At 51.3% G+C, this 26846-nt stretch overlaps 3 protein-coding genes across 3 annotated transcripts; all 3 read right to left on the bottom strand.

Annotated features, from left to right (window-relative positions):
• Nucleotides 1-4185: 4185 nt before the first annotated feature.
• Nucleotides 4186-10250, bottom strand: UNC119 (unc-119 lipid binding chaperone). The gene is made up of 5 exons (XM_070395617.1): nt 9953-10250; nt 6056-6169; nt 5468-5570; nt 5135-5307; nt 4186-4888 (listed from the first exon to the last, which is right to left on the bottom strand). The coding sequence occupies exons 1-5, from the start codon at nt 10176-10178 to the stop codon at nt 4776-4778; spliced, it is 729 nt and encodes a 242-aa protein (XP_070251718.1). The 5' UTR covers nt 10179-10250; the 3' UTR covers nt 4186-4775.
• A 576-nt stretch (nt 10251-10826) lies between these two features.
• PIGS (phosphatidylinositol glycan anchor biosynthesis class S) lies at nt 10827-20694 on the bottom strand. Its single transcript, XM_070393521.1, has 12 exons — nt 20644-20694; nt 20224-20363; nt 20008-20119; nt 18432-18521; nt 18063-18154; nt 17511-17718; nt 17095-17237; nt 16274-16388; nt 15001-15146; nt 14091-14191; nt 12699-12909; nt 10827-12339 (listed from the first exon to the last, which is right to left on the bottom strand). Exons 1-12 carry the CDS (start codon nt 20675-20677, stop codon nt 12064-12066), a joined length of 1668 nt encoding a protein of 555 aa, XP_070249622.1. The 5' UTR covers nt 20678-20694; the 3' UTR covers nt 10827-12063.
• Nucleotides 20695-22995: 2301 nt separating this feature from the next.
• Nucleotides 22996-26814, bottom strand: ALDOC (aldolase, fructose-bisphosphate C). Its single transcript, XM_070393633.1, has 9 exons — nt 26696-26814; nt 25293-25414; nt 24995-25206; nt 24821-24875; nt 24566-24726; nt 24370-24453; nt 23955-24129; nt 23624-23823; nt 22996-23486 (listed from the first exon to the last, which is right to left on the bottom strand). The coding sequence occupies exons 2-9, from the start codon at nt 25402-25404 to the stop codon at nt 23391-23393; spliced, it is 1095 nt and encodes a 364-aa protein (XP_070249734.1). The 5' UTR covers nt 25405-25414; nt 26696-26814; the 3' UTR covers nt 22996-23390.
• Nucleotides 26815-26846: the final 32 nt, after the last annotated feature.

The following is a 26846-nucleotide window of genomic DNA, read 5'->3' as shown; positions in this document are numbered from 1 at the left end:
AACTGGCCCCCACGCAGCTAAGACAGGTAGCAAGTTGATGGGACTTGGAGTTTCTTTTTTTGTTGTTTGTAACCAGGCTTGGCCCTTAGACTTTTAAAACTGGGCAACAGTGCCTCGCTGAGCTGAGCCCCACACTCCCGCTCATATGCTGCCCTCTGCTGGCCACCTTACACCAAGCGTTCAACCACCATTTTAGGGTGAGCAACAGTCTGAATGGATGCAGAGTCTGGAAGACCCTTGGGGGGAAATGATCCCTTTTGTTCAGGTGCTCTACACCTGGTTTTAAACTGGTTGGAATTCATGGGTCCAATGAAAGAAATTACACCTTCGTTTTTACTCATCTCTACCTCAAATTTAGCATTTCCCTTGATTATGAATGTCAGCAACAAAGCACAGTAGCTTTAGCAGAAGCTGTGACTTTGCCATTAAGAAGAGAAACCACAGATGTTTTCATATTACATCACAGGTATTTCAGAAAAGATATAGATAGAGGTGTCTATATATAGTGTTCAATACATAAAATATAGGATTACAATATATTTTATGTACATAAAAACCATGTTGCCATATGTCCAGTAGACAATAACAAAGGGGTCCATGACACACAAGAAAGTCAAGCACCCTTGACTTTTGGTGCCAGATGGTGGGGAAATGGAGGGTGGCTCTTAGAGGCTGGGCCAGGCTAGAGAGGCTAGAGAGGAAGCCCTACGGGCACAGGCACAAGACAGCAGCTCTTCATCAGCTGGAAGGGAAACCTCTCAGTATTGCACAGCGGGTGTGGCAGTCCCAGGAGTGGCACGAGCAGGCTGTCTTCCTCTAGTACAGTGGTTCTCAACCTGTGGGTCGCGACCCCTTTGGGGGTCGAACAACCCTTTCACAGGGGTCGCCTAAGACCATCGGAAAACACATATATAATTACATATTGTTTTTGGAATTAATCACTATGCTTTAATTATGTTCAATTTGTAACAATGAAAATACATCCTGCATATCAGATATTTACATTACGGTTCATAACAGTAGCAAAATTACAGTTATGAAGTAGCAACGAAAATAATTTTATGGTTGGGGGTCACCACAACATGAGGAACTGTATTAAAGGGTTGTGGCATTAGGAAGGTTGAGAACCACTGCTCTAGTATTTGGGCTTTCCTGCTCAACCCAGTGGTAGCGTTGTCTCTGGCTGACTTCAAAGAGACAGAATCTGAGCATGGTCAGACCCAGCCTAGTCTAGATCAACCTTCAAAGTCAACAACTCATCAGACTAGCTGCACCCCCCATCCCACCCCACCCCCATCTTTTTCCTCCTTCTACTGCCCAGGAATCTCCTAGGTTCCTAAGGAAAGTGTGAGGAACTAAATGCAGCAAGTTGCACCTTAGCAGCCAGACCAATGCCAGAGACATGAAGACTTAAAAGGAGACAGGGAGGCCCAAGCAGTGTCGCTCCGTGGTTGAGTGTTGACCTATGAACCAGGAGGTTGTGGTTTGAATCCAGGACAGGGCACATGCCCGGGTTGTGGGCTCCATGCCCAGTGTGGGGTGTGCAGGAGGCAGACAATCAATGATTCTCTCTCATCATTGATATTTCTATCTCTCTCTCTCTCTCTGTGAAATCAATAAAAATATATTTTTTTTTAAAAAAGGAGACAGGGGGCCAAGGGATACAGGCTTCTCTGAGTGAGTGCCAACCTGGTACCTGCTCCAGGGATGGTGACCTCCCTCCCAGGGACCTCCCTCCCTCTCTGGAGGTGGAAGTGCAGCAGGCCCAATCCAGAACTTCAACCCAATTGACTTAGCAGGAGCAGTGAGAGCTATTATCAGGTGGTAAGAGAGGGTCCTCCTCCTGACACTGTGTAGGCCTAAAAGTCCCTTTTTTATAACTTTTTAAAATATATATATTTTTATGTATTTGAGAGAGGAAGGTAGAGGGAGAGAGGTAGAAACATCAGTGATGAGAGAGAATCATTGATCGGCTGCCTCCTGCACACCCCCTACTGGGGACTGAGCCCACAACCTGGGTATGTGCCCTTGACTGGAATTGAACCTGGGACCCTTCAGTCCGCAGGCCGACGCTCTATCCACTGAGCCAAACCGGCTAGGGCTTTTATAACTTTTATAACTTCTCTTGTAACCCCATAAACAGCACCTCCAACTCCAAATACTTCTATACCTACACAGCCTCATCTTCAAATCACCCCCGGCCCCACCATACCCCTTCACCTTTGTGACAATTCCTGACCACCTGCTTCTTGGTGAAATTCTCTTTTCCCTTTGCTTTAACATAACTTCCTCTAAAACAGGCTCCTGTGCCCACCTCTCTGGCTGCTCTTCCTGTCTCCATCACCTGCTCTCAAAAGCTCCCTGGCCTTCCCTAGGGTTGCACGCTCTCGTTCAGTGACCCTCCGTTGGGGGTGTGGACTATTAGCACTGAGTGCCCCGTTAATTGGAGGACATTGGGCATTTCTGCCCCTGCTCACTAAACACCAGTAGTGTCAGATGGGGACCCCATCATCTCAGCCACCATCACAGCATCAGCAATCACCTTGTGACCAATGACCTCCAAGCATCACCATCTCCAGCCCTCACCCCCTTCCTCATCTCAGTGCCCACATGTCCTGTCTCCTCTAGATCACCTCCTCCAGGACATCTGTGCCACACCACAGCAGGCCCCAACCTGAACTCATCACCTCCCACCAGCCCCCACCGTGATCCAACCTGGGTCCCCACACCCAGTACCAACACTCCTATTCACCCTGACACGCAGGTCACAAACCAGGGATGCAGCCTCGACTCCTCCCTGTCTCCAAGTCCCTCATCCAATCAACCACCAGCCCTGAAAATCTCAACTTCATCTATTTCTCCCCATCTCCGTGGATATTGACCTAATTCAGGTTGCCTTCAATTCTTCAATCTTCTCTCACCCAAATTCCTGCAACACCCTCCTTGGTGCATCCTCAATACAGAGACTCTGGAGTCACACTGCCTGGGTTCAAATCCTGACAGCACTTAACTGTGACGTTGGCAAATTAACCTCTCTGGGCCTGATTGTGGGCATTCTATTAACACATCTAAAGCACCCAGCCCTGGGCTCGGCACTCAATATATATTAGCTTTTATTATTAGTCTCACTCTTTCCAATCCACCCTTCACTAGTCGGACCAGGTCATCCTCCTCAATGACTCCCGCCCCCATCTTCCTCAGGAGAGACCCTGATGCCTGAACAAGGCTGCATAGATCTGTCTTCTTTTCACATCAGGAATACACTCTCTTCGACATACCTGGTAAATCTTGCCTCCAGAACTTTCCTTTATGCTGTCCCTGTGCCTACTTGCTCTCCCCATCTCTTCCAGTCAAAGTTGTCTTGAGTTCTCAAGCTGTTCCACGCTGCCTCCTCCAAGATTCCTCCCCAGAATCCTCCAAGCAGGCGACTCTTGCTTCCCTATATGCCCAGCCCATCCTATGGTAGGGATGGGTATTTGTTCCTGTGTCTCACTCATGTTAGAATTCCCAGAGGCCAGCCCAGGTCCTGGCCCCCAGCAAGGGCTCTACAGGAACCACCTAAATTCCAGTGCGTGTAGGTCTCGCGGGGGTTAGATTTAACTCCTCAGCAACAGGCATATCCAAATGTGTGCTTGGAACAGTAGGATGTGAACCCTGAGATAAGTTCTCCACCTACCTCTCAGTTCTTCAATTTTCTCCATTAAGGAAATGAAGGAGGGGTAGGGCTGGGGGGCAGTGTTATATGTAGGACGGCCAGTCCAGGGGACTCCCCAAGACAGCTTAAAATAAGAGCCCTCCAGTTCTTAGTCACAGCCCTGTCCACCTTCTCTCTCTGATGAGGGCGAAAAGCACAACCTAGGGGTCCTAGTGGCCTCAGGGGATCAGAGAAGGTAAGGTAAAGAACAAGGCCACCTCCCCATACCTTCCCTCCCATCCTAAAGTTGGGGTCCCTTGTCCCATCCTCTGTTCTGTCAGGGTTGGCTATGACTTTGGCCTAAAGCTTCCCCTCTCAGGGCCTGAATCGCCTTCTTTTATCAAAGGAAAAACCCTTTCCAGCTGCAACATGTACTAAATGCTGACTCCAGGTACCAAGAGGATTAGGGCACAAGAGGACTTGGGGACCACATTATAGCCTGCTCCACTCTCCTCCCCACCTCCCCAACAGACACACATGCTGGCCCACAATCAGAGAACAGAAAAGGAGAAAGAGTTTATTGAAAACTATATACAGTTGGTCCAGCCCCTAGCACAGGTGGCAGTCGGGGCCAATCCCTCCCACACCTCAGGCAGTATCTTGGCCCCTGATGATGGAGGCTAGGGCTGGGGCCAGAGCCTAAACCCCCTTGGGAGTCTTGGCAGCCAAGATCTTCATCTGCGAATTTACAAATCTAAACGGCCTGTCAGTGGTGGGCAGGAAACAAAGAATGGGTCTCTGCCTGACCCAGTCAAAGCCTGGGTAGGGGAACCCTGTTCTGAAACTTGGGCCCAAGAGGCCCAATTAGGCTGTCCAGAAATTCTGGCTACTCCTCTCATAGGAGGCCTTCCTGGAGATGGAGGCAAACAGCCCCCCTACCACCCTATCCCACCCCAGATGCCAGGCCCCATGCGTTTATGGACTGGGGCTGGGGACATCAGGCACCCTCCCTCCCAACACTGACTCAGGGTCCAGGGCCCCTGGGACACTTCCCAGCAGAAGACCTGGGGTTGAGAAGTGAGCACTGGAAAGTCACAGCGGAGGGCCCAGGACCCTCCTGGGGTAGGAGGCAGCTGGGGGGTCAGGGCGTCCCGCTGTAGGAATAGTCTGCTTTGTTGTGCATCACCAGCCGGTCATCCACGAAGTAGAAGCTGTCAGACTGTGTCTCATATGGGTGACGGATCATCTCATTGACTGCAAGAGAGCCCCAGCCAGGCGGGGCAAAGGTCAGGAGCCAGAGCCAGGCCACTGCAGGGCCTTCAGGACTATGGGACAGGGACAAGCTAAACCACCTCAAAGAATTCCCCCAGCCTCTTTGAGCCTGAGTGTCCCTACAGGTGCCAGACACAGGAGACCCAGGGTGGGAAGAAAGGGGGTGAGGCCACACTGCCCCCAGCTTGGTCTCTGAGTCCCCTTGCCCACAGGGCCCTGCCCACTCACTCAGCTCCTCAGAGAGAGGGGGGAAGTCATAGATGTGCTCGCAGGTGTTCTTGCTGCTGGGGATGCAGAAGCCAAAGTGGAAGTCAAAGCTTTTGAGCAGCTGATTCCTGAAGTAGTGCCTCTCGATCATTCGGAAGTTGTTGACAGGCTTGTCTCCCACCGTGAACTCCACCCTGAGTGAGAGAAGGGGGCAGGGCTGAGCTTGGCCTTGAAGTCAACCAGCCAGGTTCAGGACAGACTGCCCCTAAGAGAGGCTCAGTAAGAACTCAGGAAGGGCTCACTCCCACCCCACCCTTACCCCCAGCCCTTACCCCCCCTGGCCCCGTGACTCACGTGGCTCCCACCTGCCTCAGGCGGAGGAAGGCAGGGGTGAACTGGTAGCGGACAAAGCGCCCAGCATTGGGGTCCAGGTCCCGCCGGTTGATGGGCAACCGCTCTGTAATGCACCCCAGCTGGGGCTCAGTGGGCTTCCGACTGGGGCCCGTGCCCATCCCGGGTTTCACCCCAGGGCTCCCATCTCTCAGAAAGTTTTAAAACTCCCAGGAGATTCTGATGCACATGGAGGGTTCAGACCTTTGGCTGGAAAGTCCCACCTGGGAGCTCTAGGTCAACAGGTCAAAATTTTCAACTGAGGTTCCCAGGGCCAAAGGAGACACAAAGGCCCGGGGCCTCCAGGACTGCAGTTCCCAAGAAGGCCTGCAGAGGGCAGGCTGGCAGGGACTGAAGGGACAGGACTGTCCTAAAATGTCCAATCCCAGAGCAGATGGGAAAGAAGAGGCCCCCTGCCAGATGACTCCTGGGAATGATGGGGTCCAAGTCCCAGCTGTGCTCTGACCCCTCTGTGGCCTGAGGAGTCTCTGGGCAGCCCACTTCACAGCTCGCACCCACCTCCCTCTGTCCATGGCCCAGCCAGCCACTCACCTGAAGCTGGGGGCTTCTTGATTTCAAAGAGGACAGTGCCTGAATCCATGTCCCGAATCTTGAACCTGATGAAGTCGATCTTATATATATTCTCCTCCGGGGAGCACAGGTAGTCTAGGGGAGACAGGTGGCTGCTCCAGCTCAGCTTTTGTGGGACCCCGGACTAATACACTTCTCTGATCCCTAAAGTCACTGCCTTCCAGAAAGAGAGAACTGAGCCCCTGCGCTGGAGGAACCCCACTGTGTGGGGGAGACATAGCTGGTCATTGGGATCTAATGGGACACAAACATCTCCAACTAGTGGCCTCTGGGGACAGGGAGGGGCAGGGTGGAGAAGGGTGGCAAACAAGGCTACCTCCCCCACATTTTCCCTCCTACCCTGGAGTTGAGGGCCCTTATTCCAGCCTCTGCCAGGGCTGGCTTGGTGACCCTGAGCCAAATGGGTCTCCAATCTCATAAGAAGCCCCTAGCACAGCCGTGGGCAAACTACGGCCCGCGGGCTGGGTTTGAAATGAATAAAACTAAAAAAAAAAAAAAAAGACCGTACCCTTTTATGTAATGATGTTTACTTTGAATTTATATTAGTTCACACAAACACTCCATCCATGCTTTTGTTCCGGCCCTCCGGTCCAGTTTAAGAACCCATTGTGGCCCTCGAGTCAAAAAGTTTGCCCACCCCTGGGCTAGCATGACAGGGAAGATACAGCCCTGCTTTGGGAAACCTCACTCTAAAAAGAGTGACACAGCCCTCGCTGGTTTGGCTCAGCGGATAGAGCATCAGCCTGAGGACTGAAGGGTCCCAGGTTCGATTCCGGTCAAGGGTACATGCCCGGGTAGTGGGCTTGATCCCCAGCAGGGGGCGTGCAGGAAGCAGCCGATCAATGATTCTCCCTCATCATTGATGTTTCTCTCTTTCCCTCTCCCTTCCTCTCTGAAATAACAAAAATAAAAATAAATAAAAGGAGTGACACAACTTGGCCTCAGGAGACCCAGTCCTTCTCTGGATACTCCCACCCCTACCACATAGCTATCCCTGGCGCCACATCTATGTGTGTCAGGCCAAGACTTCCCCTGACCTGGGCAGTGCTGGGGCAGAGGAACAACCCCTTCCCTGTTCCTCCTCAACCCTTTCTCCCACCCGAGGTCACCTCCTATCGCCATAAGCAGCTTATACAAGCCCAGCTCCCCTAAGCAGCTTAGCCAAAGCTCTGCTGACTCAAACCCAGAGCCTGGAATTTGGGGGGAAGGGAGCCACCTTTGTTCCCATCCCCTGTTGATCTCCAAATGGGAGGAAGTCTTAGCAAACAGAGGGAACCCCTTCAAAGGTCATTTACCCAGCTTTGGCTCTGAGCCACTCCCAGAGAGAAGAGTATGAGGGCGGACAGGAAGAGGGTGTGGCAGGTGCAGCAGAGGGTGTGCAGGGGGCGTTAAGGGGAGTCCTCAGTACCCAGAAGAGGAACCAGGAACAGTGGTGGGCCCCGCCTGAGGAAGCTCAGGAATACCAGGGCCTCATCCAACCCTCACTGCTTGCAGCAACTGCAAGTGCTCAGGGACGCCCTGGCAACAAATAGGAAGAGGCAGAGAGGTGCAGCGAGGGGCTCTGTCAGCCTGCACAGCATCACATCCTCCCCCAAGAGGCCCGGAAATTACCCTCCAGGCCCCGGGGGCACCTCCTATTCCTCTGGGGCAGAAAGAGGAAGTAAATGTAAAGTTGTTCTCTCTTCCCCAAGCCTGGGCCAGCCCCCTCCACGAAGCCCTCCTGGTAGCCACCTGGCACCCTGGTGTTCAGCAGAAACTACATAGGCTTGGGAAGGGGCCTGAGCCCTGGACAGCCCACCAGAGCCCATGGCGGGGAGAAGGCAGAAAGAGGAAATGGCAGTGGGCAGCCCCTACCTCACCCTGTACACACCTTATTGTCACAGAAAGTCCAAAGGTGTAGAAAGAAGGTGCTGGGCACAGCACCCCCTTCCTCTATTCTCCAACTTTTGGAGCTTCTCCTCTCATTTAGAAACAACTTCTTGCAGTCTGACCTCAGTCTGTCTCTTCTACTGCAAATTCAATCTATCAACCCCTCTGAGGGAGTGAGGAACGGGGATGCCAATGGCTCAGGGCACCACAGCCACCCCCTCCCTTCGCCAGGGAAGGGTGAGGCCGGGGACCCAGGGTCAGGCCAGAGAAGGGGAAGAGTGGCTGAGGGCTCAGAACACAACTGCTCCCTTCCCATCAGCCACAAATAGCTTCCTAAGCCGGATTCAGTAATCCAGGAGGCACAAACCTCAGACCTATGTGATTAGGGTCAGAGGAGACCAGGAGGTGCCAGGATGGAAAGCCCTGGCACCCTATTCTCAGCTTCTATAGAGGAAAGAGCTCCCATGAAGCCCCTCCCTCCCTCCCCCACAGATGCCCCATCTCTAAGGCTATGAATTTCCTCCAAATTAGGAGACAAATGGTGGCATGTGGGCTGGAACACACATACCCCCATAGGTGCAAACTAACCTCTAAAGTTACCTAGGACCTGAACAGATCATCCTATAAAGTTCTTTCCCAGAGCCAACCGCTAACCTGAATCCTAAATGCTGCTGTTGTCTATTATAGCCCAGCTGGCACCAACATCAGAGTGGTCCAGACCCCCTCTCACTACAACTGCCTGCTTGGGCAAGGCCGCTCAGCACTCTGAGGGCCCAGCCAAGAATGGCTGCTGCCTGGCTCAGCGTGGAGAGAGAAGCTGGTCCCCTAGGGACCCAGATGTACAGGCCTAGACCTGCCAGCACGGTCTCATCCCCAGCTCTGTCTGGTAGCCATGGGCTCTGCTGCTCCTACAGCTCCAGAGCTCAGATCCATGCCAGCACCCACACCCCCCATCCCCATGGAGAGGCCTCAAGAGTTGCTCACAGAGGGAGCCAGGGCAGGGTTACTGATGAGTGAGGTCCGAGTGGAAGGCCACTGCCTCTCCAAACGCCTTCTATTCTATGAGGCTCAGCCACCACTTCTGCCGTGAGGCTTCCTAGTCCTTGTTCCCTGCCTTTGGTGACTCCCCTCTCCTGCTCTGAATGCTCAGTTGTCTGCTTCCAGGCAGCAGCCATCAGCATCCTGGGGGCCCTCAGCACTACTCATAAAAGAGCCCTGTTTACAGAGCATGCACAGCCAGGCACCGTGCAAAACCAGAGAATCTATTTCCACAATAGCTCTGAGATATTATCCCCGTTACTTGCCCAAGGCCAAACAGTCCATTACATTGCAAAGCTGGGACAACCCAGGCAGTCCAGCCCAGAAACTCAACCACCGTGGAGACCTCTAGGCCTCCAGGGTTGGCCCTAGTCCAGGCGAAGGGGGGGCGTTAACCTACTCCCTTAAGAGGGCACAGACCCAACCAACTGAAGCTTCCTGCTCAGGTCCTTTCCTGGGAGGGGGTGGTTCGAGACTTCCTGGGGGACCCAGGGTGAGGGCATTAATGGCCAGGGAGACCTTAATAATGCCACCTAAGTGACTTCGCCTCTACCTAGCCTCGAGGCTGGGGGCGGAGGACAGACTGCACTCAGCCTCCTCCTCATTATTGCAGAGAAAGGATTCAAGAGGTTCTAAAAACCACATGGGGAAGGGGTCACAGTTTCAGCTGCTGCCCCACCTCCATCCACCACAGGAAAAGGGGACGGACTCCAAAAGGAAGGAAGGGGGTGGAAATAAATCTCTAAAGGGAGAGGAGGGGCACAGGAGATCAGGGGAAGGAGAGACATGGAGATCTCAGGCTGGGAGGCAGAAGGTAGGACACTCAGGCAAGGGGTGCCCGGTGGGGGAGGGAAGGCAGGGGGAGGATGGGAAAGGGGGCGGGAGCCGGGGCTTCGCGCGCCGCCACGGCCCCCTCCCTCCCGCGGGCGGTGCTTCCTCGCCGGTGCTCACCGCCCGTGATCCGCTGAAGCCCCAGCACGTCCTCCGGCCCGATCGGTTGCCTCCTCTGTAGCGGCCCTGGCCTGGGCCCTGGGCCTGCCTCCGGTTCCGACTCGGACCCGGATTCGGATTCCGCCTGCGGCTGCGGCTCCGGCTTAGGTTCCACGCTCAGGCCGGAGGCCCCGGGAGCGGGCTCCGCCCCCGTGCCGGCCCCGCCGCCGCCCTTCTTCACCTTCATGGCCTCGCGGGGCCGGGGCCGCGGCTCGCCTGCTGCCGCCGCCGGGGCTGCCTGCGCCGGCTGCAGCCCAGAAGGGGGAGCGTCCGCAGCCCCACCCCCGGCCAGGGCCCCAGGTACCGCCCCGCCCCGCCCCTGAGGTGTGCCCGCCCCTGAGCCCGCCCACCGCCAGCCCACCCAGCTGAAGGCTGCAGACTCGCTGGCCAGGGCTACCCACCCAGGGCAGGTGGGGGGGGGGCTGGCCCTGGGCTTCACTCATTTTTTCAAAGGGCCCTGGCTACCTCCCCGGTGCTCCCGCCACTCTGCTCCTCCCTCAGTTCCCATCTCAAGGTCTTTGCCTGGGATACTCTTCCCCCAGGTGGCCTCTTGTCCTTCTGGTCTCAGCTCAAATGTCATCTGCTCAAAGGCCCTCCTCCGCACCGAATCCACTGTACTAACGCCAGTCACTATCTGATCAGCTTGCATTATCCAAAATAAGTTTTATTTGTTCACTGACTCTTCCCCCTAAAAGAACAGTTCCAGGAAAACAGGGATCCTGTTTTTGTTCTCTGTCATACCCTACCACCTGGCACAGTACCTGTGCTCAATATTTTTTTAAAATTTTTTTAAAAATAGTTTTTAAAGAGGAAGGGAAAGAAAAAGAAACATCGATTTGTTGTTCCAACCAATTTTTTATTTATGCATTCATTGGTTGATTCCTGTACGTGCCCTGATGGGGGAATCAAACCCTCAACCTTGGCATATTGGAACAACACTCTAACCAACTGAGCTACCCAGCCAAGGCAATATATTCTTTTTTTTCTTTTTTAATTTATGAATGAGTTAGTATCAGAGGTCTTACAGTGGTACAAGCCAGTCCCTCCCAGACCCCTTGATAAAAAAGAAGTAGATGTGAACAGACTTGTTGGGCAAACCCGATCATGCCGAGGGACAACTGTCTAGCTGACTAAGTCACCACAGGGCCCTCCAGGACAGGGAGGCAGGAAGGACACACGGCCAGGTGAAAGCAAGGTGACCCTGTGAGAACAGATACTAGGAAACCATCACTTATACATGAATGAGGAACAAAAGCTATGCTCCTACTTCATATCATTCCAATTCACATTCAATGTTTATTGGGAACCTAGAATATACCACTTTCAAATGCTGATCACATTTAATCCTTACAACCACCTTGTAAGGGAGGTATCATTAGTGTTACTTTAACAAATGAAAAACTGAGGCTCAGAGAGATTAAGCAGCTTATTCAGAACTCCCCATATGATAAGTACAGAAGCCAGGGTTTGAATTCAGGCAGGTTTGATCCCACGTCTGGAACTTTCTCCACTGCACCACACTGCCTCTGTGGAAGGGTGAAGGGAACCTCTGCCACACAGCATCAGGCTGTGCCCGACAGGCATAGCTAGACAGGAGGGAATGGAGTAAAGGAGAAGACCCCAGAGGCGACCTGTGCCTGGCCCCTTCCATAAGAGCAGTGCGGGGGCCTCCCTGAGGGGTAGAGAGAGGTGTGGAAGGGAAGGGGCTAGAAAACAACCTAGGGCTTTCCCCTAATGCCCTCTCAGCGCAAGAGGACTGTGAGAAACAGGGCAGAAGCACAAGCTGCCCTTATCCCAGAGGGATAGGAAAGGACCTTCAAGTTCAAGCCAGAGAAGGAGACCCAGATGATGCATCTTTTGAAGATGGGGGTGGGACCCCTGAGCCAGAGGAATGGGAAGAGAAGGAAAGATGAAGATGAACCCATCGTGGAGTGTGACACTTTGGTTGCTGGAGAGGCCACAGAGGAGGCTGGAGATGGATCATTCATGGCAGGCCCCATTTACGCGCCTCTCGGTCTAACACCTCCCACCTTGGCCAGAAAGGAAGGCTTCCTGCTGAGATGCTCTCCTGCTCAGTCTGTCTTCTCTGGCTTTTTCCAGGACTTGCGACTCTCCAGGAAGATCTTGACCAGAGACAGGAGGATGGGCACAGCCATAGGCAGGAAAAGTGGGATGTAGATGGCAAACTTCTGGTCATCCGGGAAATAGAGGAGATGGAGGAGCGAGGGATCAAAAAAGGCACGCTCCGAGGATGTCACAGCTTCCTGGCTGGCAACAAAGGCAGAGGCCAGGTGTCCGGAGGCCAACTCCTCCGCTGCCTTCTGGACTGCCGCTACAGCCCTGTACACCTAGGAAGGGGGCAGGGGATTACCAATTAGTCCTCGGCACTGATGAAGGTGGTGGGGGAGTGATGAGCTTTACTGTGTCTACCATCTACCAGACAGGTTGCCTGGAGTTTGCCCAGGATATGTGGCAGCTAGTATAAAAGGGCTTCGGTGGACTTTCCAAGTGCCTGCTTAAAACCTCACATCCCCCCAGTCTGGACTCCTGCTGGGGGCTGGCACTGCCTTCTAGAGGAAGCCTGGGGCATTCAAGGCTGGGAGGCCCACACATACCCTGGACCTCAACTGGCACTAGTTTCACCACACCCTGGCCCTCAATGGCCATTCCGATCCTGGGCCCCAGAATCCATCCCCTGCTCACGTACCTCAGATGCCACATCATCCTTAATGACAATGTTGCTGATCTTGCCCAGAAGCTGGGCCAGGGAAGTGAGAGTGGTAGTGGCTGTGGCCAGATTCTCTACCGACCGAGCCCAGAGCAGCCGGTCTAGCTCCCAAGTCATCAGCCCTTCACTCTTAGGCCTGGAAAACAGGCATTTTGGAGGCACCTGGGGCTGAGCAATCCCAAAGAGCAGCCTGTAGGAACAGTGAAGAAGGTCAAAGGCTGAGACTAGAAGGGGGAGAAGATGGCTAAGATTCCTAGAACAACTAAGATTTTCAATCTTACCCAGACCCACAGGGGTTGCAGGAAAGTGCCTCAGGCTCTTGGGTTTTAGCTTTTACCAGTGTTTTAGCTTTTACCTGTTTCTATATTGGACTTCCAAGATCTTACTTGACAAAAGGTTCCATGGCTAAAATATTTCTGATAACTTAGTTTAATCCTCTCACCCTGTCTACTCTCTCTCTGGACAAATGGGGCCACTAAGCCTTAGTGAAGGGATGATCCAGGACCACCTCTGACAAATGTGTGTGCTGTGCCTCTCCAATCCTGCACCCACGGCAGGCATGCAAATCAATCAGACCTCTTTCCTGATCAGCCCAGACAAAGAATCCTCAACATGGGCCATCAGGCAGCCACTACCAATAGATTAGTTAGGGGATGGCATGGCTCAGTGGTTGAGCATCGACCCATGAACTAAGATGTCATGGTTCGGTTCCCGGTCGGGGACATGCCCAGCCGTGGGCTTGATCCCCAGTGTAGGCATGTGGGAAGCAGCCAATCAATGATTCTCTCTCATCATTGATGTTTCTCTTTTCCTCTCCCTTCCTCTCTGAAATCAATAAAATATATATATATTTTAAATAGATTACTTAGCACAAGAATTAACAGCTATTTTCTTTTCTTTTTTTTCTAATATATTTTATTGATTTTCTACAGAGAGGAAGGGAGAGAGATAGTCAGAAACATCAATGAGAGAGAAACATCGATCAGCTGCCTCCTGTACATCTCCCACTGGGGATGTGCCCGCAACCCAGGTACATGCCCTTGGCCGGAATCGAACCTGGGACCTTTCAGTCCGCAGGCCGACGCTCTATCCACTGAGCCAAACCGGTTTCGGCTACAGCTATTTTCTTAAGCAACCATGATCACACCCCATGGACCTGACATTCGTGAGTCTATTTTTCTTAAAAGTTTTTGTCAGCAGCTAGTTCTTCTTAGGAGAAGGATGAAGTGATCCTTGGCAACCTCTCTTGCTTCCTAGGGCACTAGGCACAGCCAAGGTATCCCTGCCAGGTGAGATTTTATTCCAGGCAGCCCAGGAGACCGTGGTCAGAGTCAGGGACCATGTCCCCAAGTACAACACCTAGGACCTCACCGCAACTGAGCCAGAAACACCTCCATTACTCGCACCATGTCCACCTCAACGCGCACCGGGAGCTCCGAGGCATTGTAGGCTTTGGGGTCCACATTATATACCTGCAAGGGGAAATGAGGTTGCCTCAATATCATGCCAGGACCATACACAGCTGTGCCCCAGACACTCTGAAGACCATGAAAGAAAAGGAAGACATATTCTGTGCTCTTTAGAAATTACAAACCTGATGATATAGCTAATATTTTTTAAATACCTATTAGGAGCTTTCCGTAAATTATCTCCATTACCCCCTCAAAAGTCCTGTAAAGGAGATATTTTTTCTTCCAGTTTAGAGTTTCTACCTTTGAGAGACACCTAGTCTAATAGGAGACAAAGTTCCAAACTTTGCAAGACTTCCACAAACAGGTCCAAGATCTAAGATGTACACAGAAGAGTCCTCAATAAGTGCAAACTACTACAGGCAAAAGGGTCACATGATAGAAAATATAGACAAAACAGCCCTAGCCGGTTTGACTCAGTGGATAGAGCATAGGCCTGCAGACTGAAGGGTCCCAGGTTGGATTCCGGTCAAGGGCACATGCCTAAGTTGCAGGCTCAATTTCCCAGCAGGGGGTGTGCAGGAAGCAGCCGATCAATGATTCTCTCTCATCATTGATGTTTCTATCTCCCTCTCCCTCTCCTTTCCTCTCTGAAATCAATAAAAAATATATTTATTTTAAAAAGAGAAAATATTGACAAAATAAAAAGTGGTGGGGCTGGCAGAGGAGGGGCATGAGCTCACAGCACCCTCACCTCCTTGGTGCCTGCCCTGCCTCAGGCTGGGCCATGGAGGACACCAGAGGAACAGAAGAACAGTCTCAGGGAACACGTCTGTCCCGGAAGCTTGGAGTCTGCATAGTGTGACCATTACCATAATGCCACCCCAGCGGGGACTGTGGAAGGCGTTGGTGGCCACTGGAGCGCCATCCTTGTCCTGAATGTACAGGGGGGAGTGTGCGAGCTCAGGTACATAGAGTAGAAAGTTGAGCACAGGGTAAAGGGAGGCAGCGCTGGATCCTGTAGTACAAAGAGAAGAGGAGTCAATGTCAAAACATGTTAGGTCTAGATATTAGTTCCAAATCAACCTCTAACTAGCTGGTCACTCACTCTGGGTCTCATTTTTCCCAACTGATAATCACTAGGATATCCTCCAGTCCTGGGTTTCTATGGCAAAGAACCTCTAAACATTCTCTGAAGATGTACCATATACATGAAGTGCAGTCCTGAGCCCCAAAATGCCCCTGGAATCTCCCCTCCTCCAACAGGCCTCCCTTAACTATCTACGTCAGCTCTCGTGGCTACTGCCACATTGCACCCATATTACTGTAACTCGTTTTATGCACAAGTATAAATGTGACCTCATGTCAGGTCCCCACTTACTATCTTTCAATGGCTAGCCATTCATACCAGGTTAAAGTTCAAACTCCTCAACCTGGTCCTTTATGATCTGATGCCTGCCTGCCTTGCCAACATTATCCTGGTCACCCTCTCCCAATTCAGCCATATTAAACTTCTCTGAGCTTCCTGAGAGTCTATGTGCTCTTACTCTTCTATATCTAAGCTCCTAGAGCCCTTGCCTGAAATGCCTTTCTATCTCTGTACCCAGCACTGCCACAGAACAGCCCCTAGAACTTTGTTTGCTGAACGAAGACAGGAGGAATTTACCAAGGTCTCCCACACTGCCCCTCCCACACCGCTTGGGCCACCCTGGCCTAGCCCTGATATCTTAAATTCCACAACTAATGATATACTCATTTTAGTTTGCCTATATTGCAGTTCTTGGACACACCTACTTTTCCTAGGTACCACCCCAAAAATTAAAAACAGGAAGCTAGCTTTAAGGTTCCTCATTCTGCCTTCATGTACTTCTGCTGTTATCTTTCCTACACCCTATCTATTCTTTTATAAAATGAGCTGGGAAACATGTTTAATAATTGCTTTTGGATAGAATAGTGTGGAGATGGAGATGTCAACAGAGTATCATGACAAAGGAGCCTAAGTGCTCAACACTTCCTCTTCCTCGACGCCCTCAGATCAACCTAACCTGGGAACCATCACTATATACAACCCACCTCCAACCCCAGGCTGAGCCTTCCAGGTCCCTCCCTGGCCTGGCAGAAAGACCCTCAACCTCAGAAGCTCACCTAGACGGGACTCCACGGGATTGATGACATGGGGGAGGCTGTGTGCGGCCAAGTAGTAGCTAGAGGAAGCTGGGTTAAAGCGGGGGTTGACCCCCAACACTGCATAGTAAAGGATCTAGAGAACAAAGAGGAGGACGTTACTTTGTTTATTGATTTATATTCCACTTTGTCCCAAAAAAGATTTGAGGTGCCTTAAAAACATCCAATTATAACAGGATGAAATATCAGGGCAGGCTAAGAGAAAATAGGTGTAGGAAAAAAATAACAAAGCCACGGGTAAAGTTAAAATACTAACTATGTTCTTTGAAAACCACATATTTCCCCAGGTTTTCTCACAGCCGAAACAAGGAGGGAAACAAAGAATAGCAGAACTCAGTGTTCACAAAATCAAATCAAGTCTCAGTTATTCAGAATTACTCCCACTACCAAGACCTAATAAAAATGTCTCCCACATTTTCCCTCAAAGAACACGGTATGATACAGTAAGCTACATTCTTCACATCTTTGTTACATTAACATATTTCAGGGAGTTTTTTGTTGTTGTTCAAATAAGTGCTTTCAGGATGGCACAACTGGTGAACACAGTTCTGGAGGAAGCCATAAGAAAGTTAGTTTTTTAACAAGCATTGATGAAACTCCCTGAGCTGGACATAAGGAGAGAAAGGAGACACCAGAACCTTATACATACACAGGAAATTCCTAGCAAATCAGCAAGCCCAAAGAGCTAGAACTGACTACACTTGTAAACACTAAATATGGATGGACTTTGAAAAGGATGGTGCAGCCAGGAAAAGGACTCCTCAACTTGCTCCCAGTCTCACCTGAGAGTCCACAGAGAAGTTGCCAGCGACACTGAGGGCATTCAGAAAGGGCTGCACATAGCGCCGGACAGCTCCCTTGATGTCCCAGTGGACGTCATGGGACTTGGGGTCTGGGTTGAGTAAACTGAAGGTGATCTCATAGCCTATGGAAACAGGAGTCAGTGATCCCAGAGGCTTCCGTCAATGGACAGCCTGTGCCCCCGGCTAAACTGAACTCTTTCTCCTCTAGAATGCGGCTGATTGCCATCATGGAACCAATGGGGATAAAAGTGGGATGAGAAACACTGAGTGCTAGAAAAAGTTGAAACCCTAGGGGAAAGAAGTAAAGGGTTTGCCTGCAGATTCCCCTCCTGCCCCAATGCCCCCACATAATTCATTTCCCTCTCCTGCCCCAAAGCAAAGCCTGGTCACCCTACCCAAACTGGACTTGAGAGGCCGCCTCTTATCAGAGCTCCACTTGTCCTCTGGAAGGTGGTCAGCCAGTGCCGCAGCCAGCACGTCCTCAGTCAAAGACATGGCCTGGGCTACTTGGATTATGCGGCGGCCAATGATGTTAAAAGCCTCCCGGTGCATTATTCCCCTCACCACGGCTGTCCTCTTAGGCCCAATGTAGCTCATCATGTCCTGTGAGGGGCAAGCAAGGAACAGAAGGCCATGGCTGACGGAAGAAAGCAGGAAAGCACTCTGACTCCTGTTTCTGAGAATCTGGCCTTTTGCACTGACCAACAGGCATGCCCCTTTCTTTAGATCCATAGTGAACTATTATCTCAGCATTTCTGAGCTATGGGTATTAGATTTAGAAAACCAGAGTCAGTAAAAAACATTGTTATTAGCATTCTTTAAAAAATATGTTTGGAGAGTTTTCCATAGCAAATGGAAGAAATGGACAGCAATACTACAAGGAGGTGACCAGGGAGAGGAAGAGCTGACGGGACTGGGCAAGGCCATAGCATCTCTGCTCACCCTACCTGGGGGAGAAGTGAGGAGTGTTCAGAGATCACGTACACAGTCAGGGAGCCCTCTGCTTGCTCCTGTGGCTCAGCTAACATGGTTTCTGCCTCTGGGGACAAGAGCAGGTGGTGCACCAGGAGCAAAAACACCATTCCCTCTCCCTCTGGCCCCCACAGAGTGCCTAAGCCAGCCCTCCACCTCCCACTGACACCCAACTGCCACTGTGGGCAGGCTTGGCCGCCAGTGGCCCAAGATGAAACACATCTCATCCACAGCTTTCCCAAAGAGATTTTGAAGTTAAGACAAGGTATGAAAACTACACCTTCAGGGATCAGAAGGGAAAACAGGGCTTCATGTTAAATAGCGTGACCTCTCCCTTCCAGTACCTTGCATACTGCCCAAGGACAAGGCCTCTTCCTCATAGTCCAAAGCCCTACGATAGGCCTTCTGGAAGCGGCATTTGATTTTCATTTTGTCTTGAGAAGAAAAGGGAGAAGCATGAGGGCAGCAAAATGATTGTTTGCAGAGAAAGACCAAGAAGCTATAGCCAATTCTAATGATTTCTACATGGATGATATCAAACATGCGACACTCCACCTCTTCCACCTGCCCAGCTTCTGCCTATGTACACAATGTACTCACTGCCTTCAATCTGAAGTACTCTCCCACAGGGAAATCTATTACAGTATTCATTACACAAATAGGTGAAAGGAGAAAAAGCATATGAACATTTTACTAATTTTTTAAGACTTTTTAAAAAATATTTTTTTATTGGCTTCAGAGAGGAAGAGAGAGGGAGAGAGAGATAGAAACATCAATGATGAAATTCATTGATTGGATGCCTCCAGCACGACCCACACTGGGATTGAGACCGAAATCCCGGCATGTGCCCTGACTGGGAATCGAACCTTGACCTCCTGGTTTATAGGTCAATGCTCAACCACTGAGCCATGCCAACCGGGCTTTTCTTACAGTTTTGTACATTGTACATTCATTCCTGAGTATCTTTATGTTTTTTATTATTATTGTGATTGGGATTTTTTTAAATACTTGCTCTTCTAACTAGATATTGCTGGTATTTATCAGTTATTGATTCTTGTGTATTCTTGTACCCAGTCATCTCACTGAACTGTTACTAGTTCTAATAGATTTTCAATTGATTCTCTTTGGTTTTCTTGGAAAATAACTATACTGCTTCAAAAAGTAGCTATTTTGTCTCTTTCAAATATTCATGTTAATGTCTCTCTTCCTCTCCAAAATCAATAAAAACATATACTCAGATGAAGATTAAAAAAAAAAAAAAAAGAGCCCCAGCCAGTTTTGCTTAGTGGATAGAACATCAGCCCTTGGACTGAAGGGTTGTGGGTTCAATTCCCGTCAAGGGCACATACCTCAGTTACAGGCTCTATCCCCAGCCCCAGTGGGGCATGTGCGGAAGGCAACCAATCAATGTGTCTCTCACATTGATGTTTCTCTCTCTCTGTCTCTCCCCTTCCCTTCCACTCCAAGAATCAATGGAAAAATATCCTTAGGTGAGAATTAACAACAAAAAAATAATAATAATTAAGTGAATAAATAAATAAATAAATAAATATATTTTTTTAAAGTCAAGTGCCTAACACTCAGTGAAGCGTTTAAGGTTAAACTGAACAAAGTCTGTATACAAGTCCAACTTGATTCCAAATCCTGCATTCTTTCCACTACATACCATTTCCTCCCCTACCCTCTAATGAGCATCAACTACTTCTGATCAGGTAGCATACTGTTTTGTGAATGAAATTGTCACCTTGATGCTGAACACTGAACTTAAAGTTGCTTTCCTTCTAACCAAACACACTGTTCATTCACAGAGGCCTCCTCACAAGGGTTTAACTACCTTTATGGGACACCCACACCCCTACCAGATGCATATCTGGGCTGAGCTCGGACCGGAAGGGCAGCCCCGAACCCCCACAAACTCACATTTCAGAGGGATCTCTCGCTCATGCACCACGGTGAACGGCAGCTTCTCTTGATCGTCCAGCGGCACCGACTCCCGGGTAAACACGACACTGACAGGCACCATGAGCCGGAGCTGCGGGAAGGCGCATCAGGGCCATCCCCCGAGTCTGACCCTGGCCGGGGTCGGGGGGAGGGGGGGGGGGGACTGCCCCCTCCCCCTCCCCTTCCAGGTCTCACCTGCAGGGCATTCAGCCCACTGATCTCGGAGTAAGGCAACGAAGCCCGGTAGGTCTCCGTGGTCTTCCACCAGAGCGGCAGCCCCAGCACGATGGCCACCGCCGCAAAGAAGAGGGCGGCGCGCTTGCCTCGGACCACCTCTGGAGACAAGGAGGGACGGAGGGACGGACTGAGACGCCAGAGGTGGGCGCAGGTGCCAGCCCCTCCCTGACGCGGAGCCCGGCCACCCGAAGGCAGAGGCTCTCGGCCCTCGTTCCGAGGGATCCCCGTGCGACGCGCCCGGGCCCAAGGCTGAAGGGATCCTGTCCGAAACGGCTCCCGAACCCCGCCCGCTGGACCTGCGGCGCCCCACAGTCCCCACCCCCTCATTCCTCCCTCCCAGGCCGTGAATCGCAGGCCTCAGTCCGTCTGCCACCGCACCTAGGTCTGTAGCTGCGGCCCCGGCGGCCGCCATGCTAGATGCCGAGGGCCCTAGCCGTGGGGCGGAGCCGCGCAAGCCTCCCCCAATCGGAAACCGGAGGGGGGCGGGACCACGGCGCGATTGTGGCCAATCGCGAGCGACACTACAGTCGCCAAGGCGGGAGAAGTCTGGCGAGCGGTGGGCGGGGTTCACAGGGGGTTTAGAGTGCCAACCCTGCAGTCCTTAAATACTAATCTGGGCGACCACGGGCAGCTCTTCTACTAGTAATCTGAAAAAATTGAGATATTTACCAAAATGAGGTCATTCATGTAAAGAACTTCCGTTCAAATGTCACCTATCGCCATTATTATTATCTCTATCATAGAGCTCCTCTTCCAGGCACCCTCTCAAGCCTCAAACCTAGAGGTGGTGAGCTAGTCGGTACTAGCACCTTTTTAGCTATTTGGTTCATTCGGTATTTCTTTAAAATGTTTTGATTGATTGATTTTGAGAGATAGAGCCGGGACAGCGGAGAGAGGGATAGAAACATCAATGATGAGAGAGAATCATTGATTGCCCGCCTCCTGCACGCCCCCTACTGGGGATCAAGCCCACAACCCAGGCATGTGCCCTTGGCTGGAATCGAACGTGGGACCCTTCAGTCTGCAGGCTGGCGCTCTATCTGCTGAGCCAACCAGCTAGGGCTCATTCAGTATTTTTAAATTTATTTTAATTCACTTCTCACTTATAAAAGTTTGACTTCACTTGAAATTCACCAGCACAAAATCTGTATTCTGATCACTTGGGTTCAAATCCTGGCCTTCACCTCTTCACCTGAGTGATCTTGAGAAATTAACCCCTCTGTGCCTGTTTTCTTGTTAAAATAGGGATAGATGTATATTAAAATAAAATAGGGATAGCTCTGGCATGTGTGCTGAGTGGTTAGAATGTCTGTCTGAGCACTGAAGGGTATGGCTTCAGTTCTGGTCAAGGGCAGGTTCCATCCCCATCCCAGAGCGAGGGGTGAGGGAGGGAGGGAGTCGTGTGTATGGGAGGCAACCAATCGATGTGTCTCTTTCACACACGTTTCTCTCCCTTTCCCCTTCCCTCCCTCCCTTCCACTCTCTCTTAAAAAGAAAAAAATCAATGGAAAAAATATCCTCAGGTGAGGATCAACAAAAATTAAAACAGGGATTGTAATAGTATCTACTTTATATAGAGTTGTATGTTGTAGTAAATGAGTTAATAAACATAAAATGATTAGAATAGGGCCTGGCAGGAACACACAGAAAGTACTATATAAATATTAGTTGTTTGGTTTTTTTGTTAATCCTCCCCTGAGGATATTTTTTCCATTGATTTTTTTTTTTTTGAGAGAGAGTGGAAGGGGAGAGAGAGAAACATGATGTGAGAGACACATTAGTTGCCTCCCTCATACACCCCTCCCCTCTGAGGCAGAGATCGAACCAGCAACCCAGGTAGGCGCCCTCGGCTGGGAACTGAACCCACAGCCCTTCAGTGCTCAGACTGATGCTCTAACCACCGAGACACACAGGCCAGGGTAATAGTAGCTATTTTCAATATAAGGTCAGGTCACACTGGACCTACATTCCCATACTGCAAGGGGATATGTAGCATTGGTTGTGCGCTTTACACATAGTATGGCCTCCCCAGTTCACACAGAACACATCCAGCAGCTTCTTTCATCTTTTTATCTGCTCAGATAGACCTAGGTGTTTGACCTACCCCCACATCCCAGCCAAGTGGTCAAAGTTCATCATGAGAACTCACAGGTCTGCCCTTGCCCAGACACTCCAATTGGTCCCCTCTGTGCCCCCATCTATCGCAAATGGGAGTGGACAATAGCCCTTGGCAACCTCCTAGATACCATTCTCAGTCTAGCATTCCCAAGCCTTGGGGTTTTCCCTTGTTGGGCAGGAGCCCAGGGGCTCCTCCTGCAGTGGCTCCCCCTAGCAGCATGTGTCAAGCTCTGGCAGGGCTCAACACAGCTGAGAAGTGAGAGACTCCCATCCCTTCCTGTTCCAGTTTGGGGCCTTGGACAAAAGCTGCTTTCAGGAATTGCTCAGGTCGTGCAACACCCCATCCTGCTACAGCTGTAGCCTTGTGCTTCTGATATGGTAGTTCCTGAAAGACTTGCAGCCCTCTGTATTGCCATGCTCTAGCCTTGGAGAGCAACAGGCAGGAGCTTGAGACAGGAATGGTGATTGGGTGTACCTCTCCCCCATAAACTTAAAACCCAGTGAATCAAAACCCATCCTCTCCACCTCCACAGCCAGAGGGCCCACAGATAGAGTCAGCAGAGATCAGAAACTGAGAGGTGGGGATTTGATGTGTAAAACAGACAGACAAAGTAGCATGTTATGCTATCATTTATTTGCTATGTGGTATGTACCCAAAGCATAAGTCAGGTCCGGTGTCCTACCCTCTGATCCCAGGAGAAAGGGCGGGCAAGGAGAGCCCAAGGAGAAGCTACCCCATCAAGGGGAAGAGTAGCTGGCAAAGGCAAGGGGAGACCCGGGCATCCTGCTCTGACTTCTAGCAAGTTCTCCTGCCCTCAGCCATGAGGGGCTCCCTATCTTCCCATCTAGTGGTCCCAGGTGCAGCAATGGGAGAGGGAAGGGGAGGAGAAAAAAGGAAGATGACTCAGTGCTGGATGGAGGCATCTTTGCTCTGCAAAGCTATTTGGCCCTGGCTATAACTACAGGCAAAATTGGGTGGCTGGGCCAAGAGCTGTGGAATGGAGTACTCAGTAGGCATGGTTTGCAATGTAGAGGGACTGTGCTGCCGCTCCTCCATCGTCTCCACTGCCTTCATACTTGCCCTGGGCTGCAAGCCCATTCACCTGCAAAAGTGAGAGGAGGTAAGGAGTAAGCTGACTGAGCCAGCCCACAGGTGCCAAAGGCTGTAATCTCTGGGTGCTACCCCTTGCCTAGCTACACACCACTACCCCCAAACCAACCACCACCCCTAGCTCCCAACCTCAGCCCGCTTGATGAACTCCTCAGTGGCAGCCCCAGCATTGTCCCGTTGCCCTCGCCAGGCATTGAGCGCAGAGGCCTGCAGAGCACGCCCATAGGAGAAGGTGAGGGCCCAGGGCCTCGGAAGGGGGCAGCGGTTGATAGCATTGAGGTTGAGAGATGCCTCCTCTTCACTCTGACCCCCAGACAGGAAGGTCACTCCTAGAGAGAAAAAGAGAAGACAAACTGATCAGTCACTCCCTGTTTTTCCAGGGTTAGGAACCCCTGAAGGCCACAAGAGGAACCTGAGGATCAGTCTAAGGATAGGAGTAAGTTAGGAAGCAGGGTGGTACCTGGGACAGCTGGAGGCACAGTGCGACGCAGGGCAGTGACAGTTGCCATGGCAACCTCCTCTGGGCTATACTTGATAGGACAGGCATGGCCAGGGGTCACCATGTTGGGCTTCAGCAGGGTCCCTTCCAGGTACACATGATGGTCACTCAGAGCCTTATACACAGCAGCCAGGACCTGAGGATCAGAGGAGGTTTACTAAGGTCTGCTCCCTGCCACTTAACTGCTCTATGCTCTCTGTATACAGGTGGGTGGGCATGACTGTGAGGGTCAGTACAGGCTGACTCACAGGTCTGTTCTAGGATAAAAAAAATAAAAGTGCTTGGGGAAAGTGCCTGCATCTGAATCAGGAACTGGGAACAAGCTCCCTGCCAGGCTGTCCCTGTGGTATGTGTCTGTGCCCAGGTGTGGACTCACCTTCTCAGTGACATACTGGCAACGTTTGAGGTCATGGTCTCCATCAGGCAGGATTTCAGGTTCCACAATAGGCACAATGCCATTCTGCAGGTAAGAGAAGAGTAGCTTGGCAGGGGCGGTAGTAGAATGGGAGAAAGTTCTCTCTCCACCAGGCACAGGGCTCCCCTCTGAACCCCTCACGCATGCATACACACACCTGCTGGCAGATGCTGGCATAGCGGGCCAGCACATTGGCATTCTCCAGAATGGCAAGTGCTGAGGGCGTGCGTTCACTGATTTTCAGCACACAGCGCCACTTGGCAAAGTCGGCGCCATCCTTCTTATATTGGGCACAGCGTTCTGAGAGCCCATCCAGCCCTGTGGGCATAGTGCTGGTCTCATCACTCTGCCCCTTTTTGCCAGCATCAACCACCCACCAACCCTGCAGTCCTAAAGCCCACCCATCCTGTACCTTGAGTGGTAGTTTCTCCATCAGTCCCGGCTAGAGGGACTACACCTTTGTCAACCTGAAGGGAAAACAAAGGCAGAAGGCTGAACCCAGGCAGGATTCCCCTTGACACCCCTCACATACACACACACACACCTATTTCCATGCTCAGTCCCCATCCAGGGATAGTGGCTGCACCTTGATGCCAACGACAATGCCCTTATCCTGGATGGTACGGACGAAGGGGACACCATTATCATCTTTCTGGTAAAGTGTCTCATGAAAGAAGATGACACCGCCAATGCACTTCTTCACTCGGTCATCGGCGCTGAACAGGACCTGGCGGTACAAACGGCGGTTCTCCTCTGTGTTCTCCACCCCGATTTGGCTCAGCCGCTTGGCCATGCTGCCTGGGGGCAAACGAAGAGGGGTGACAAGGTCATTCCCAGGGCTTCCTGGCCACCTCTACCCTGACCAACCACAGGCCCCCACCTACCTACAGACTCATCTGCAGCCAGGATGCCTTTGCCTGGGGCCACAATCCGGAGGGCAATGTCAGACAACTCCTTTTTCTGCTCAGCAGAAAGGGCTGGATATGAATGGGGCATGGTGACAGCTCTGTGGAATGGAGACAAGATATAAAAGCTGGACCCCACCCACTATCTCCTCTGCTTCCTTTCCTGGTCATATGGGCCAAATGGCCCTCCCCCCTGCTCCCCAGTAAGCACCGGGCTGGGAACAGAGTAGCAGTCCTTGGCATGGGTCCTGGGCATCAAAGTGGCACCAATTTATCTGACAGCTAACAGGCTTGGGGACCCAGTTCCCACATCTCCTTTTGTCTCTGATGGGCACCCTTCCCAGCCCAGGAGAAAGATGCAGGGTGGGGGTGGGGAGTTAAGCAGCCCTCAAGCTACAGGTCTTCTTATGAAACTACTGCCCAAATGAAAATGCCAAGCCTTCTTTCCTTGAATTTGGCCCCTTCCTCAGGTAGGTATAAGCCCTGACCTTTCCAACTTCCCTTTTCTCATCCTCAGCAGGGCCCTAGGGAAAGTGCACTTACTTCCAAGCCATCACAATGAGGCAAAAGGACACATCACCCTTCTTTCCCGGGCTTGTGGAGGAAAAGGTTGGGAGGAGGGGGGCAAGTAGGGAGTAGGAATGGCAGCCTTCTCTAACCAGTTTTCCATACCCCAAACCTGTTGTCTCTGCAGTTAGGAGATGGGAGCAGAGGGTTGAGATAGAAAGGAATGAGTAGAGAGGCTGAGAAAGGGAGGGAGAGATGCAGGAGGAGAAGGCAGGAGATTTGTTGTGTGCTGATAGTGAGACAGGCTAACTAGTCAGGAGGAAGGACCTAGATCAGAGGAACAGAGAAAGCAAAAGAACTGTAGAGGGAATTTAGCCGAGGAGAGGGAGCAGCTGAAATTAAAATGGTCTTGGTGGCCGAAACCGGTTTGGCTCAGTGGATAGAGCGTTGGCCTGCGGACTGAAAGGTCCCAGGTTCGATTCCGGTCAAGGGCATGTACCTGGGTTGCGGGCACATCCCCAGTAGGAGATGTGCAGGAGGCAGCTGATCGATGTTTCTCTCTCATCGATGTTTCTAACTCTCTATCTCTCTCCCTTCCTCTCTGTAAAAAAATCAATAAAATATATTAAAAAAATAATAAAAAAAAACTTGTTAAAAAAAAAAAATGGTCTTGGTGGAAGAGGCTGATCCCAAGAAAAACCCCAGAAGGGGAGGTCTGAACATGGGGTTTAGAGCGGACAGGAAGGAGACAGATTGAAGGAGAGAGCTGAGATGGCACATCCAAGGGCACAGGGAGCAGGGCAAAGATGGCAGGGGCAAGAGTCAGGAAGAGGAAGCTGAGACGCCGAGCAGTTCCCGCCTCACCCGGGACTCACCTGTGAGCAGCGAGTTAAGTGGCGGCAGCACAGAACAGCCTGGGTTCAGGTCTGAAACAGCTGTGGCTTCAGCCCTGGCTCCTGTAAATGAGGCTGAGGATGCCGCAGAGCTACGTGACTCCCCGGGGGGCGGGGCCATCACCTCCCCGCC

Source organism: Myotis yumanensis, unplaced genomic scaffold (assembly GCF_028538775.1).
Source record: "Myotis yumanensis isolate MYYU_CA2020_CCGP unplaced genomic scaffold, mMyoYum1.0.hap1 SCAF_16, whole genome shotgun sequence".
In the NCBI taxonomy this organism is placed as follows: Eukaryota; Metazoa; Chordata; class Mammalia; order Chiroptera; family Vespertilionidae; genus Myotis; species Myotis yumanensis.
Note: the sequence above shows the minus strand (reverse complement) of the source record. Positions and strands in the feature narration are given on the sequence as shown.